The sequence below is a fragment of the Physcomitrium patens genome, chromosome 7, assembly GCF_059467195.1.
Source record: "Physcomitrium patens ecotype Gransden chromosome 7, ASM5946719v1, whole genome shotgun sequence".
NCBI lineage: Eukaryota > Viridiplantae > Streptophyta > Bryopsida > Funariales > Funariaceae > Physcomitrium > Physcomitrium patens.
Window position 1 is genome coordinate 1606374 of NC_143416.1, and position 15733 is coordinate 1622106.

Here is a 15733-nt window from a genome sequence, read left to right on the forward strand (position 1 = left end):
TACTCCGCAACCTCTAAAATGCCATAAGAGCTTCAAGAAAAGGGGTAATCCACTCTCTCCAAGAAAAATAAGACTCCAATATTGTAAGAAAAGAAATATCAGTTTAGAGGAGGGTAATCCGCAACCTCTAAAGTGCTAGTACACTTTCAAGTAGAGGGATAATCCACACTCTAATAAAGAAGAAACTAGCTCTGATATCTGAGGTGAGTGCAGTCTTGACAAACTGTCATGGACACAAAAATATAGACTCGAGATCTAACAAGAAGTTCAAAAAGAACTGGCAAGAATTAGATTAATCAGATCAGAACAATACCTTAGAGGTGAGCTAGAGCTCGAAGAGATGTGTTCTCGAGACTGAAGAGCTCTTCAGCCTCGATTCCAATATATACTTCTATTTACGAAGCTTCTCAAGCAACTTCTATCAACTAGGAAGCTTCTAGAAGGTTCCAGAGACTTGCTTCTAGAAGGTTCTAGAAACTTATCTCTAGAAGGTTCTAAGGACTATGTTCCTAATATCTTCTATCAACTAAGAAGCTTCTAGAAGGTTCCAAAGACTTACTTCTAGAAGGTTCTAGAAACTTGTTTCTAGAAGGTTCTAAGGATTATGTCCCTAACATGAACTCGAATCTTGATAAAGACATGCTCCAACAAGCTTGACGATGATTTAATATGCATGCTAATATGAAATACTTGAGGTTCTTGTGATCTGTATACACGTTGACTAGATTGGAAGCGCCTTCTAGATAATGATGCCATTCTTGAAAAGAATCCATAATTGCAAGAAGTTCTTTGTTATGGATATCATAATTGATTTCTGATGTTGAGAATTTTCTTGAATGAAAGGCTATTGGATGAAGTTTGTCATCTATTTCCATTTGTGACAAAATCGTACCCAGAGCAAAGTCTGATGCATTTTTTTCCATAAAGAATGCTTTAGAAAAATCAACACGATACAAGATTGGTGTAGAAACAAACGTTGTCTTCAAAGATTCAAAAGCAACTTCCGCTTCTTGATTCCATTGGAGTTTGTCTTTGCAAGTCAAACGTGTAAATGGAGTTGCAACTCAATAGAAGTCTTTGATGAAGATCCGATAATAGTTGGCAAATTCCAAAAAGCATTAGACATCTCTTACCATTTTTGGGATCTTCCAATCTATAATAGTTTGAATTTTCTTAGGATCCATCATAAGTCCATCATTTGAAATGATGTAACCTAAGAAATGGACTTGAGTAGTGTAGAATACACACTTTTCTATCTTGGCATAGAGTCCCGCATCTCTTAATTTTTGTAATACACGATGAACATGAAGTTCATGTTTTTCTGGATTCTTAGAATAGATCAAGATATCGTCTAGATAATAGACTACAAAATCATCCAAAAACTCTCAAAAAACATCATTTATTAGATGTTGAAAATTTGCTAGTGCATTTGTAAGTCCAAAAGGCATGACGTTGTATTCAAAATATCCATATCTAGTTTGAAACGCAATCTTCCATTCATTTCTTTCTTTGATGCGTACTAGATTGTATGCTCCCCAAAGATCTATTTTTGTATAGATCTTAGCTTGTTTCAACTAATCAAGAAGTCCAAATATTAAAGGTAGTAGATACCTATTCTTGATGGCAATCTTGTTGAATCCTCAATAATCAACACACATCTCCAATGATCCATCTTTTTTTTTCACAAATAGAATTGAAGCTCGTACTAGAGATTTAGAATGGCGTATGAAATTCTTGGCTAGATTTTCTTCAATATAATCCTTGAGTTCAGTCAACTCATTTTGTGATGAATTGTAGATTGGTCCAAATGGTGGTTGTGCTCCTTCTTGAAGGTCAGTTGAGCAATCATAAGGACAATGTTCCGGGAGTGTATCTGCATTCTTTTTTTCAAATACATCTTGAAATTCTTGATATTAGCTTGGAATGCCACGTGAAGTCTTTGCATAGTTAGAAACGGGTGTGGCATAAATAATATATAATGATTCTTTCATAGCAGCATGCAAGAAAGCTTTTGCACCTATAAACACGGATTTAATTGAACTGAACTTATGACTCTTTACTTAATTAACTATATTGTTAGTTATATTTTTAAAGAAAGTAAGAGTTCAAGAAATCCAATCTATTTGAGGGTTGTATTTTTCTAACCACGATAAACCTAAAATGACTAGATTAGAGGAAGATCTAATGATATTAAATACTATAAAGCTATTATGACCATTGATTATTACTTCTATAGGAAGGATTTCATGAGTAATATCTCCAAAAGATAATGGATGACCATCTATGACTTCTACATGAACAGGTTTAGTTTTCTTTACTAAAGATATGCTATATCTTTTAGTATATTCATCATCTAAGAAACATGCTGAGGCTCCTGAATCTAACAAGGTAGAGGTTTTGTAATGTTTAGGTCCTAAAATAACATTTAATGTAAAACAAGGAGATGGCTCTGAGGAGAGAATAGGACCTTTACTAGATGTTGTGCAAGGTTCCAATCGCACGGTTCCTATTGTAGCTGGACAAACTCATTTTTTGACATATTATCTTCTTTGATAGCCATACTCCTTATTTTGTGGTTGCGTCATTTCTTTGGACAATGTTGAGTAGTGTGTTTTGGTTCTCCATAATATAAACATAATCCTTCTTGAGGACGACGAGTCTTTTCTTGCTCAGTAAGAGGTATAAAACGTACTGCATCAATTTGCATATCCTCTACTTTCGAATATATGTGTTGAAGAGGTGTTGATATTGCCATTGAATTATAGTAACGTTGAGGTCCACTTATACTGTTCTCAAATCAGAATTCAAAAAGGTGATTGTCGCACTTTACAGCAAAGTCAATTGCTTAACTCAATGTTTGAGGATCAAGTAAGTTGAGCATTAATTTTTTTACCTCATGTTGTAATCCATAGAGAAATTGGCTAATAAGTGCAGCATCATCCCACTTAATATCAGTTACAAGTTGTCAAAATTGTGAAACGTACAATGTTACTGATCGATTGTCTTGTCGTAAAATATGAATCTTATTGGTTGCAACATGAATTGCATCATGTTTTCTATACATGGATCGAAACTCTGCCATAAAAGCATCTAGATTATCCAATATTGGATCTCGTCATTCAAGAAAAGATGAAAACCATGATAGTGCTAAACCTGAAAGAAGCATACCAATGAATCTAACTTGTGATTCTAGAGTTGGATAGCTTTGGATTGAAGTTCAATCATAAATTACACTTGATTAATAAATCCTCAAAACTTGGATCTAGTGCCATCAAACTTCTCGGATAGGGCAATTTTTGATTCTCTAACACTAGAAGGGCGTTCCACCATAGGAGAAAGGACATGATTTGGTACAAATATTGAAGTAGCTCCAACTATTTCTATATCTTCACTTCTTGCCAATCTTATTGCTCTTTGTGGTGGTAAATTGAGTTGATGCATTGCAAGCATTAATTCCCTCAATTGCTCTTGTATTTGTGCCATTGCACTCTTCATTTCAATAAGTTCTGCCATGATAACACTTAGAAAAGAGAAGATGTCTAATATTGCTCAAGATAAATAGAAGAAAGGACTTGAGAACAAAAAAAATACTAACGACACTATCAGTTTAGAAGAGGGTAATCCGCAACTTCTAATATGCTTATATCTTATCAAGAAAAAGAGATAATCCACTCTTAATCAAGATTAGACAAAGCTCTGATATTGTAGGTGTAGTCTTGTCAATCTGTCAAGGACAAGAACTCGATGAAAAAGTAATTCAGACAAGTGAGCCTTCATTCAAAGAAATGTAACAAAATATAAATAAATAAGTATGTATATTGAAAGAGAAACTGGAATGGCTATTGCCAAAAGACAAGAAAATTAGAGAGCCTTGAAACTAGATTGGAAGCAAGAAAGGAATTGACAAGAGTGAAGAAGACTTCACTCTTCTCTCTATATATACTATCTAACTAGGGGCTATGTGGCAACGTTCTATAGGACCTTCAATAAGTGTTGATTTTGTAGGACACATACCTTGACTTACAAGGCAAGTTTTTCTATATGTGGGCCATATTGTTAGCTTGGTCTTCAAGCTAATAACATGTGTGGCACATGGCCAACTTGTTGATCACGTTTTTAATCCAAAAAGTCAATTATAGACACCTATAAAGTCAAAGCAGTGTCTATCAAGCTTCTAGGAAGCTTCCATATCAAATACTATAGAATTAACTTATTTTTATCTACTTTTACTTATTTCTACCTATTTATATATGTAATTACTGGCTTACATGAGTATGTCCATGACAATAGGTAGTAGACTTATCTTTCTATGTATATGAGATATTTGAGATCAATTGAACAATTCAATAAGGAGATAATGATGCAAGAAATTCAACATTTAGATTGAAGAAGGAGGTTGGCTAATAACTAATCAAATATTAGGATTGATCTTCTTTTTGGTGAGTTTCATCTTCTTCAAAAAATTTGTGCTTGTAGTCAATTCAATGTTGAAGAGATATGCAAAATTTGAGTTTAAATCAATTGTTCATTCATTAGTTATTGAGGCTTAAATCTATTGTAAGAATTACTTGGATTATTTAGGACTTGGATAGGATATGTTTAGGATTTGATTAGGGTTCAGTTAAAGTTTATTTGGGTTTGTTTAGTATTTGGTTAAGGTTTGTTTAGTGTTTGACTAGAATTTATTTAGAGTTGATTTGGGTTTGGTTAGGATTTGACTAGGATTTGGTTAGGATTTGATTAGGGTTTGGTTAGGACTTCAATAGGATTTGATTAGGATTTGATTAGGATTCGACTAGGATTTGATTAGATTTTGGTTAGGATTTGAAAATGATTAAGATTTATTTAGGATTGACTAAGAATTGGTTAGGATTTAATTAAGGTTTGTTTAAGATTTGATTAGGGTTTGATTATGATTTGTTAGGATTTTATTAGGATTTAGTTAGAATTGATTAGGATTTGATTAAGATTTGACTAGGATTTGGTTAAGGTTTGTTTAAGGTTTGATTAGGGTTTGATTAAGATTTGACTAGGATTTGGTTAAGATTTGTTTAAGGTTTGATTAGGATTTGGTTAGGATTTGTTAAGATTTGATTAGGATTTAGTTAGAGTTGATCAAGGTTTGATTAAGATTTGACTAGGATTTGATTAGGATTTTATTAGAGTTTGATTAGAATTTGGTTAGGATTTGATTGGGATTTATTTAGGATTGATTAGGATTTTGTTAGGATTTGACTAAAGTTTAGTTAGGATTTGGTTAGGATTTGATTAGTATTTAGTTAGGGTTTGACTAGGATTTGGTTAAGATTTGGTTAAGATTTGACTAAGATTTTATTAGAATTTGATTAGGATTTGACTAGGATTTAATTAAGATTTTTATTTTAAGATTTTATTAAGATTTTTATTTTAGTATATTTTTGAATTCCTATATTATTTCTTTATTATGTCTTTAAAGGATCTTTAGGAATATTTTATATTTCTTACATAATTCTTTTGTAATTTTGATTGAATTTGATTGATGTTTGATTATACTTGCTAATCTTTAATTGTAAATTGTTTAAGAATCTATTAGAATTGTTCGGACTTGTTGCAATTTTCCTTTTATCTTCCACAACCAGGTGCTTGATGGATTCTCAAACCAAACACCACATATTACAACACTGTAATGCCAAAAGACAATTCAAGCATCTTCTTTTTTGTGTTGTCCATAGCAATAGCATTAGCATGAGAATTTCTACATTTAATCTTCATGGACTCAACTGACAAAACAAATCAATTCAAAATGTAAATATTGCACGTCGTTGACATGACTTCAACAAGTTAGACATTTTTTTACTTGTTTTTATATTATGACAGCTAAAATAGAGAGTGATTATATTTGGACTTTAATCAAGATCATAGAGATGTTCATTATGGAATGTTAGTCACAAATAATGGTGATAAAGAAGAAATTTGCACTAATGTTGGCCATTTGTACTCGGTTGGAGGATGCATCAAGTCTTCTCTTTGCTTGGTACATCAACAAAAACATGCTAGCAAATCTACAAAAAAAAACTGCTCAATAATAGATTGGGAGGAATTCATGTATAACTAGAAGAAGACAATTGTTGTTACTAATGAAGCAACATTCAATATGTCATAAAATGAGCTGCTAATCAAGTATCTTGTAGACATTCATGAATACCTTGACTAAACATGGATTTCCATAAATAGCACTTTGTCCTAGTGTGAACAAAACATATCCACTACCTAAGTAATCTGGTGACATCTTGAGGGGAGGAAAAGCACACAATTGTAAAATTATGGATTGGCATATTATCTGATGACCTAAGAGACATTCAAAAGAAGTTGATGCTTACAATTCAACAACAAGAAGACATCATCCGCCATCAGATTGCATATGATTAAGCAAACACAATGATCTATCAAGTATAATGCAATCTAGGCAATGGTTTGATACAAAATTTTGCACTATATTCTCAAGAAGGTAGAGATGGAGGTTGAGAAGGCTTGTCACCTCTTACACACCACAACCCCATGTATTGGTGTTTTTCATTGCAAGAATATCACAAATCATATGCACAAGGCAATGAAAATCACTAGGATGGCCCAGAGGAGCATGTGGATGCCGTCTCGAGAATAGCACACCGAACGAGCAATCAGTTTTTGAACTTGAGCCATAGGCCCATTATTAAGTCAAACTTGCATTCAATGACGGTTGAAAAATGCCCTCTGATCTGTTTTAAAGGAGGTGTGCACCCAGAAGAAGGGGGGTGTGCATAATCCGCCCCATATTTTAAACTCAGAACTTTATACTCTAGTGTTTGTCTCCTTTAATAAGAAACAAGCTTTTACTACAACTAGTCTGCAACAAGGTTTTCCATTTTGGGCGAAGGAGAGTTGTGCACCCATGAACTCCAGACATGGAACACATCATATAACGTCTGTATTGACGGATATCCCGAGGACGCTGAATTCCTCTCGGAAAATTTCAATGCTTGAAGTTCGCTGGCACACGGAACTTTGTTGCGTGATGCCATTCGTCGTTGCAACGGCGAAGGGTCTGAGCACAGATTCAGATTACAATCTACACGCTCATGATCCGACCTTTCATTTAGCTTGCTTGGATCGATCTTTATATGGGGGCTAAGCGAGCACCTGACATGCTCTTGTGGACTTGTTCACTCTTCGGAATCGAGGGTGTCAGCTTTTGCAGACGTGGGTCAGCGTGAATGTGCATTTATCGTCGTTCAAAGCCCTCACTTTGATCTTCAGAGTAAGGGTGGGAAACAGCAAGCAACGCCGACAGATAAAGGATGCAGTGGCCCTGGCGTTACACAGAAAGAACGAACCCCTGACAATCCTTTGAGTCGCCTGTCCCCTTGCGCCACGTCCAGGAACACAAAATTGTAAAATTCTGTGAATGAGGTTTTCTTAAATTATTTTTGGGTTCTTCAATGGGAATCTTCGCGATTTTTCTCTTTTCGGAGAATATGCAGGGTCGATGCGAAAGTTGAGGCACGATATTCGCTGCTGGTCAACTTCCTAGGTCCAAATGGCATGCAACTGTGTGGGCTCTAGTTGATTGCTGACTCCACAGGAATAGTACCCAATATAGTACCAAAAAACCGAGGAAACAAGAATGGGAGAAGAAGACAGATGAACAACACCCCCCTGAGAGAAAGAGAGGACTTGTCACAAATTCAGCCTCTTCCACCTTCCTCTTCATGATTATGAGGATGTTGGGATGTTGTTGCAGCTTCTTGGTGCTTGGGAGCGCATCGCCACTTCTGTTAAGTTTTCAAACAGCCATGGTGGTTAATCTGTACTATCCCACTGACTGCTTCCGAAGCGGCCTCAGTCATCTTGGGTCACTGGATCTCACGCAAAGGAGAAGCTCTAAAGATGATTCTTTCGAGTAGCACGTAAATTTTCGGGAGCTGCACTGAGGAGGTGATTGACCACCTGCACTGAATATAGTTGCATCTTTTGAGGTTTTACGTGTGTGAGCGGTGATGGTGTGGTTAGGGGTGTGTGCGACGTGTTTTACTTAGGAATTCGCAATTTGGTTGCAATCGGGAACTATTAGAGTGACTATCGAGTGGTAGTGTTATATTGTGCTCATGACTAGCGTTTATTTCGGATTTTGAAAACGAGTTTTTGGTTCGGTGCCTTTGAGATCACTGTCTAACCCTACACTTTGAAATAGTCAGCAGACAATTCTGGGGTTCGAAGCCACCAGCGTATAGCAAGTGTCGAGGCTTAAGTACGACTTGGTCTTTCTCTGGACAGGTTCAGATGCGTTAAGAGAGGGAGTTTTGTGACTTCAGGTTCCTTTGCATTTGATATTGTCCCGCAATTCAATGTCACAACAATCGGAAGTTTTTTGCACGACAGTAGTGTAATGTCGAGAGCACAGAACCACTTTCCTGTAATAGTAGCGAAGTCCATTTGCAAGTTTTGAACGGTCCGAATCTTAGCTATTTGGATCGCAACCTACTCTTGCTAGCGGTTTAGTTTTTTGAGGCTCTTAGGGAGTCTTTGAGTTAGGCTTTCAAAGCAGGAAATCACCCTTGCTTCTTCTTGGATGATAGACTTGTGCTTCACTAGTGATTCAATAAGCATAATGGTTGTCGAATGTTACACTGGTTTGTTGAAAAATGAAACCTCTTTGCAGATGGTTCAGTGAGGCATCAAAATGACATCTACTCCAGCTATGGCCTACATAGGTAATTGTTGCTTCCCCACCACAATTCCCATTTTCTCATCTACTCTTCAATGTCTTTGGATCGAGTTTGTAAGCACGGTACTGTTGCTTATTGGCAGAGCCTCTGGATGCGGAGTTCTTGCTTACTTATCCTTTGGTTGTTGCTTTGCACAGAGATGGTGCGCTCTCCGGCGCTGGAGATGGGCACATACCTTCTCACAGCTTGGACAGCGACCTGCAATTCGCCGGAGGCGAACAGCACATGGGATTGGATCAAAGTTATTCTTTTCTCCCCATGCTGTCAGCACGTCCTTATCTCATCGCTCCACCTCGTCTTCGTGGCCCTGCTCGCCCTCTACTCTATCACTCGCCTTGTCGCAGTCCGACAAACAAGATCCTCATCTGTACAGCAGAATGGAGTAGGAAAAACTTCACCGAGCGAAATCCACATCAGCTCAATATACAGAATTCAGGTCGCATGCATCGCACTCGTGATGCTCTTCCAGTGGTTTGTAGCTATCTGGCGAGTCATCCATGCTGCGCGCTATGGCTGGTTCCATGTCCCTGCCCACGAGCTTGTCTTCTCCCTTAGTCAAGCCCTTGCATGGTCAGTGTTCGCTGCTATTGTGTGTCGCCAGAAGAGGTTTTGTGCCACACTGCATTCGAAGCTACTGCGAGCATGGTGGATCATGACATTCTTATTGTCACTGTTGGCACTCTATACCAGCATTGTTCGGTATTTAAACCATGATCCGCGTGACGTCCATCTTTGGATCGATGACATTGTCAGCATCGGGATGTTTCCCGTCGTTGTTTTGCTTGTGTTGGTGGCTATGGTGGGACGGACTGGCATTTCAGTCGAGGACAGCGACCTCTTTGAGAGCCTTGTAGGTTTTGATGCTTCTATACCTGAAGACGGTGCCGTCGCAGGGGTTACTGAATTCGCTTCGGCCTCCTTCATCTCGAAAGCTATGTGGTTGTGGTTGAATCCACTACTGAAGCGAGGGAATTCCAAGGTTCTTGAGCTCAAAGACATACCTCTTCTTGCACCCGAAGATCGTGCTGAATTACTCTACTCCAAGTTTATTGTCAATTTTGAGTCTCAACCCGCGCCAGCATCCGTAAGGACCGCTCTGTTGCAAACCTTCTGGCCTCAGATCCTGTTCACAGCTTTCTTGTCAGTGTCGAAACTGTCTGTCATGTATGTGGGGCCAATCCTCATCACTCAGTTTGTAAGTAACGTGGCTGGAAACGAACTCTTCTCCTGCGAAGGTCTCGTTCTCGTTGTCATTCTATTTGCTGCGAAGTTGGTGGAGGTCCTCTCTGCGCATCATTTCAATTTTTACACCCAGAAACTGGGCATGGTGGTGCGGTCGTCTCTGATCACAGCCATGTACAGAAAAGGACTTCGCCTTTCGAGCTTTTCCCGGCAAACTCACAGCGCTGTTCAAATTGCGAGATACATGTCAGTGGATGCGCAGCGAATCTCTGACTTGATGTTGCAAATCCATCATTTGTGGGCGCTGCCACTCCAAGTTGCAGTGGGTCTGATCATATTGCACGCCGTTATTGGAATTTCGTGCTTAGGAGGTATACTAATGATATTTTTCATTCTGTTCCTGAGCTTCAATCTAGCCAAGTTTCACCGGGGTTACCAGGGCAATATCATGAGATTGAAGAACATCCGCATGACGATCACCACTGAAGTACTCAACAACATGAAAATCCTTAAACTGCAGGTATGCAAACTTGAGTATTTTGAACTTGTTGCAAAATCCAGACGCCTTCCTCAAATTTGTGGAGAATTATAGAATGAGAACTCGGCTGACAAGTTATCTCCTGTCCGATTGATAGGCTTGGGAAGATATTTTCAAAAGGAAGATTGAAGAAATACGAAACTCGGAGCGGAAGTGGTTGGCGAAATTCATGTATGTCTTAGCCATTAACGTCTTCTTGCTATGGCTCTCACCGATCGCTTTCTCGACTGCCACATTCGCCCTCTGTGTGCTGCTCAAAGTGCCACTTACCTCAGCTAAAGTCTTCACCGCCATTTCTACCTTCCGAATTATGCAAGAGCCACTTCGTCTGTTTCCTCAGGCGCTGGTGACCATTTCGCAAGCCATCGATTCGTTCGACCGACTCGATAATTACATGTGCAGCGGAGAGGTTGATCCCAGTGCTGTTGAGGAACTCCCTCTTGGCGGTAAATTTGACGTCGAAATTGAAAATGGAAACTTCAAATGGGATCCAGCAAGCGATCGACCCACTCTGAAGGATGTTAATGTGAAGGTCAAGCATGGAACGTTTGTTGCCATCGTTGGGATGGTGGGATCAGGCAAATCTGCTGTGCTTTCAGCTGTTTTGGGCGAGATGACAAAACTCTCTGGTTCGGTGAGTCATTGATTAGATATAATCTTTTAGTCAGATTGAAAACCGTTTTTCCAGCACAAGTTTGATGGGTAAAAGCTTCACTCTTATCGCCTCATGTGATGATCAACAGGTTAAAGTCAGAGGACGCACAGCCTACGTAGGGCAATCGGCTTGGATCGAGAATGCAACTATCAAAGACAATATTTTGTTTGGAAGAGAACTTGATAAAGCGAGGTATGAGGAAACGATTCGCACGTGCTCGCTTACTCAGGATCTGGCACGAATGAACCTTGGTGACGAAACGGAGGTCGTTGATCGTGGAATTCATCTTCCCATAGATCTGAAGCAAAGAATTCAGTTGGCCAGGGCTGTGTACCAAGATGCGGACGTTTACGTTCTAGATGATGTCTTTAGTTCCATTGATGCCCACAATAGCAGCGTTCTCTTCAAGGTACTGTTTTTCTGTTTCACTGCAAAATGTGATGCACACATTTTTCAAATGAATGGCTGAAGGCCTCTGACAACAAATGCACAAGAAACTCAGGACACTAAGCTTAATTTGAATTATAGGCTCTTATGAAAGACCACGTCTTGGTGTTAGAGGTGCCGGACTACCCATGAAAGGTAGGTAGTGCATACCCTTTTGAAGGTTTTTCAGTTATCATTAAGTCATTGAGTATTGTGTCGTTTCAACTGCAGGAATGTATTATGGGTGCCTTGGGGAAGAAGACGGTGTTGTTAGTCACTCACCAAATGGAATTTCTGCGTGGAGCTGACCTTATCTTGGTGCGGAAAGACTTGCACTTAATATCTTTGCTCCACTTCACTACTCTTTCTTACAATGAAAGGAATTTAAGTTCCTGGAGAACTAAACAAAGCCTTTATTCAATTTTGTCAGGTACTTCGAAACGGCGAGATAGTGCAATCTGGAAAGTATAATGAGCTTTCAGAGGCAGGGACCGACTTCCAAACTTTACTGGCTGCTCAAAAAGAAGTTAAAGTGGTCTTCGAAATGAAAGAAAGAGAAGAAGCTTTAGTTGTGGTGGACTGTACGACTCTTTCAAAACAAACGTCCCACAATGCAGAGTTGACAAAATCACCTTCTACAGAGAAGAATTTGGACAAGAAAGCATTGGGGGGCAGTGGCAGGATGATTATCAAGACGCTTCATTTAAAGCATGACTCCAAGACAGTATTCAGGAAAGCTAAAGCTTCCTTTATCGACGATGAGCAGCGTGCAACTGGCCAAGTCAGTCTCGGTGTGGACTTGCTGCACGCCATGAAAGCGTTCAAAGGGTTCCATGTCTTCGTGCTCCTTGTTCTTCAGACGTGCTGGCAAGGACTGCAGATTGCAAGTGACTACTGGCTGGCGCATTCTACCGCATATCCAACCAACTTCCAGCCTGCTCAGTTCATTACAATGTACTTTGAGCTCGTCTTTGGGAGTGGATTCTTCATCCTCCTGATGTCCCTCTTCACAGCTTTTGCAGGTCTCATGACTGCTCAATCATTCTTCGATTCTCTCCTCAATTGCATCATGCGTGCTCCCATGGCCTTCTTTGACAGAACACCTTCTGGAAGAATTCTTTCTCGGGTACTGTTATCCTCACCATAATTATTTCATGTGTACTAGAGTAGAATCAAAAAGAAAATGTGTTATCTGCTATGCGATAAATAATCCAATACCTCATAAACTGAAACTATCCTCTGAGTTGTGCATTAAAATGATAAACGTTAAATGCTAATTTTTCGCTTTTCATTGATGATTTTGACCCTATTGTGATGACAGTTTGCAACCGATCAATCGAACGTGGACTTCTTGGTGCCCATCTTAGCGGGCACCGTCCTATGTCAGGGCTTTCAAGCCTTCGGTATTCTCGTTGTTGTTGTTCAGGTGACGTGGCAAATGATATTCGTTATCGTGCCACTTGCGTATGTGTACGTCTTGCTCCAGGTATGTCTCACTTTGGATTAAATCATTTGGAAGCTGAAAGTGGTATATGGTCATTAATAATCTTCTTAGATCTAATATTCTGAATAAGACGATGCTGCATTGTGTGCAGCGATATTACGTTGCCACTTCTCGGGAGCTGACACGCATAGATGGGACTACGAAAGCATCAATAATTGTACACTTTTCTGACACTATCTCCGGACTTGCGACGATTCGAGCCTTTTGTCAGCAACCAAGGTTTGCTACAGTGAATATGGAGAGGGTGGATGCCAGTCTCAGGACGGCTTTCCACAATAATGCAGCAAATGAATGGCTCGGATTCCATCTTGAAATGATTGGGACGGTTGTGTTAGCGACTTCAGCTCTGTTCATGGTTACCGTAGGACGAAATTTCATTGACCCAGGTGAGAATCTCTTTTCTTTTCTTTTCTTTTCTTTTCTGTGCTGATTTTGGATGATTTAGTTATCTATGACTCTAACACTCGTCTCGTTGTGGTTTCAGAGCTTGTTGGCTTATCCCTCTCGTATGGACTAGCACTCAACGGATATCTGTACGGGATAGCCTACTTGGCTTTTCAACTGGAGAACAACATGGTGTCTGTGGAACGTATCAACAAGTACTGTGGAATCACGAGCGAGGCACCTCCAGTTATAGAGGATAGCAGGCCAGCTGAGAATTGGCCTACCCAAGGCAGCATTCAATTCCACCGCCTCCAGGTCTGCAATCCTCATAGAGTTCCGTTTTTTTTGGAAGAATAGCCCCCTTTCAACCGTCCTCGCAGCCTTACTGGCTCTGAAGACCTTTTTGACAGATGAAACTATTGAAACCATTTCTATGAATGTTGTTTTCATTAACTATCGCATATCATCAATTGTGGCTTCACTTGGAGAACTAGTTGTTACCTTTCAATTTTGAAATTATTGATTGAGATATTTTGGAAGGTTCTGAAAATTTGTTGAGTGTGACTGACCTTGTAATATTTTCACGGGTGCAGCTTCGGTACGATGTCGACACCCCTCTGGTGCTCAAGGACGTCTCTTTCAATATCAAGGGAGGGGAAAAAGTGGGAGTTGTTGGTAGCGGAAAGAGTAGCCTGATCCAGGCCTTGTTCAGGCTTGTTGAGCCTTCAAATGGTTGCATTATGATTGATAAACTAGACACGCGTCAGATTGGCTTGAAAGACCTGCGCACTAAGTTTGGAATCATCCCCCAGGATCCCACTTTGTTTGAGGGCACTGTTCGCAGCAATATAGACCCCATGCACGAGCACACAGACCCTGAAATTTGGGAGGTACTTGAGAAGTGTCAGTTGGCTGAAACAATCAAAGTGAAGAATGACAAGCTCGACTCCGTAGGTAAGGTCTAGTATGTGATGGCCATTCTTGTCTTGTTGAACTGTTTTGGATGTGAGATGATACGTAACCTTATCAGCATAAATTTACGTTTTGTCGACCTGCTTACTGAGTTTTCCAGTTTCATTGTGACAGTGGTTGAGAATGGTGACAATTGGAGTGTGGGTCAAAGACAGCTCTTGTGGCTGGGACGCGCCTTGCTGAAGAAGGCCAAGATCTTGGTTCTCGATGAACCGACTACAGTTTTGGACACACTAACAGATTCTATCATGCAAGATATCATCCGGGCGGAGTTTGCAAAGTCGACCGTAATCACCATTGCCCGCCGCATCCCGAGAGTCATGGACGCCGACAAAGTCTTGGTTTTCGACTCTGGTGAGTTTCTTCCGGCCTTGCCTTCGCTGAATGCCTTGGCCAGATCAGTGCACTACAACTTCATGAAACAAGTTTTTTCTATGTCATAGTGCTAAATGCATGTTTCAGATTGTCAATGCATTATTTTATTTTGTGCAGGAGTTTTGAAGGAGTTTGATGCACCCTCGCGGCTCTTGGAGCAGCCAGACTCTCTTTTTGCAGCTGTGATTCGTGAGTATTCGGAGCACTCCAAGTGCGAAGAGTAGATTCATGTGTTTTAATGAAACCTGGGATTTTTGAGCTTTTTCCCACTTTAGCCAATTTCAGTTCAGCTTTACATGCTCACATTCCAGTAGTCAACATTCATTGTAGCTTGTAAATATTACATAGCAATTCTTCAAATTGACAACCAGGGAAGATGAGGGCCCTCGTTTTAAGCCCGTTTTTGTGAGGGTTCTGTCGAGGGCGAACTTATCAGTGTACATGTCAGCACTTCAGAATCCTGGTAGCTGTGAAGATAGAACTAAATTAGCTTGTTTACATAACATTGTATCCTAAAATTGAAATGGTTTTGTTTCATCAAGTGTGTGGTTTCAGCCTAGTGGTAAATTTTAGTCATTTCATATTTGTAAGATTATTATTTTATTCGACCCAACTTTTTTTGACGATGTGACAGTCATATTATTTGTAATTTTTAATAATACAATGTCATTCAATGTTCTTATGTATTTTCATCATTTCAAACCATTTAATTGTTATTTAAATGAATGTTTTAAGATCTAACTTATTTATGTCTATTTATACTAATAATTAATAAAACCATCTAATCAACTCAAAAGCATGTGGTATGTTATATTTAGAGGTATTTTGAGAGGTTCTATTCACACCAATTGTAATACAATAAAAGAAAAAAAGAGAAGGATTACAAAATCTAAGATCAAATCATATTCAAGTTATTTTTTATATTTTAGAAATTTTAAATTACACATTTTTGG

At 39.2% G+C, this 15733-nt stretch overlaps 1 protein-coding gene across 1 annotated transcript; it reads left to right on the forward strand.

Moving 5' to 3' along the window:
• Positions 1-7595: 7595 nt before the first annotated feature.
• LOC112285003 (putative ABC transporter C family member 15) lies at positions 7596-15458 on the forward strand. Its single transcript, XM_024525432.3, has 13 exons — positions 7596-7953; positions 8678-8729; positions 8882-10446; positions 10562-11098; positions 11208-11528; positions 11777-11863; positions 11976-12671; positions 12867-13031; positions 13141-13435; positions 13534-13748; positions 14027-14387; positions 14520-14759; positions 14898-15458. Exons 2-13 carry the CDS (start codon positions 8699-8701, stop codon positions 15002-15004), a joined length of 4620 nt encoding a protein of 1539 aa, XP_024381200.1. The 5' UTR covers positions 7596-7953; positions 8678-8698; the 3' UTR covers positions 15005-15458.
• The last annotated feature ends 275 nt before the right edge of the window (positions 15459-15733 follow it).

Bases quoted from the DNA above. Each gene is read 5' to 3' on its own strand.
- LOC112285003 (XM_024525432.3), top strand. From the start codon at position 8,699: ATGACATCTACTCCAGCTATGGCCTACATAG. The intron at 11,099-11,207 runs GTGAGTCATTGA...GATGATCAACAG, and splicing joins TGACAAAACTCTCTGGTTCG to GTTAAAGTCAGAGGACGCAC. The intron at 13,032-13,140 runs GTATGTCTCACT...CATTGTGTGCAG, and splicing joins ATGTGTACGTCTTGCTCCAG to CGATATTACGTTGCCACTTC.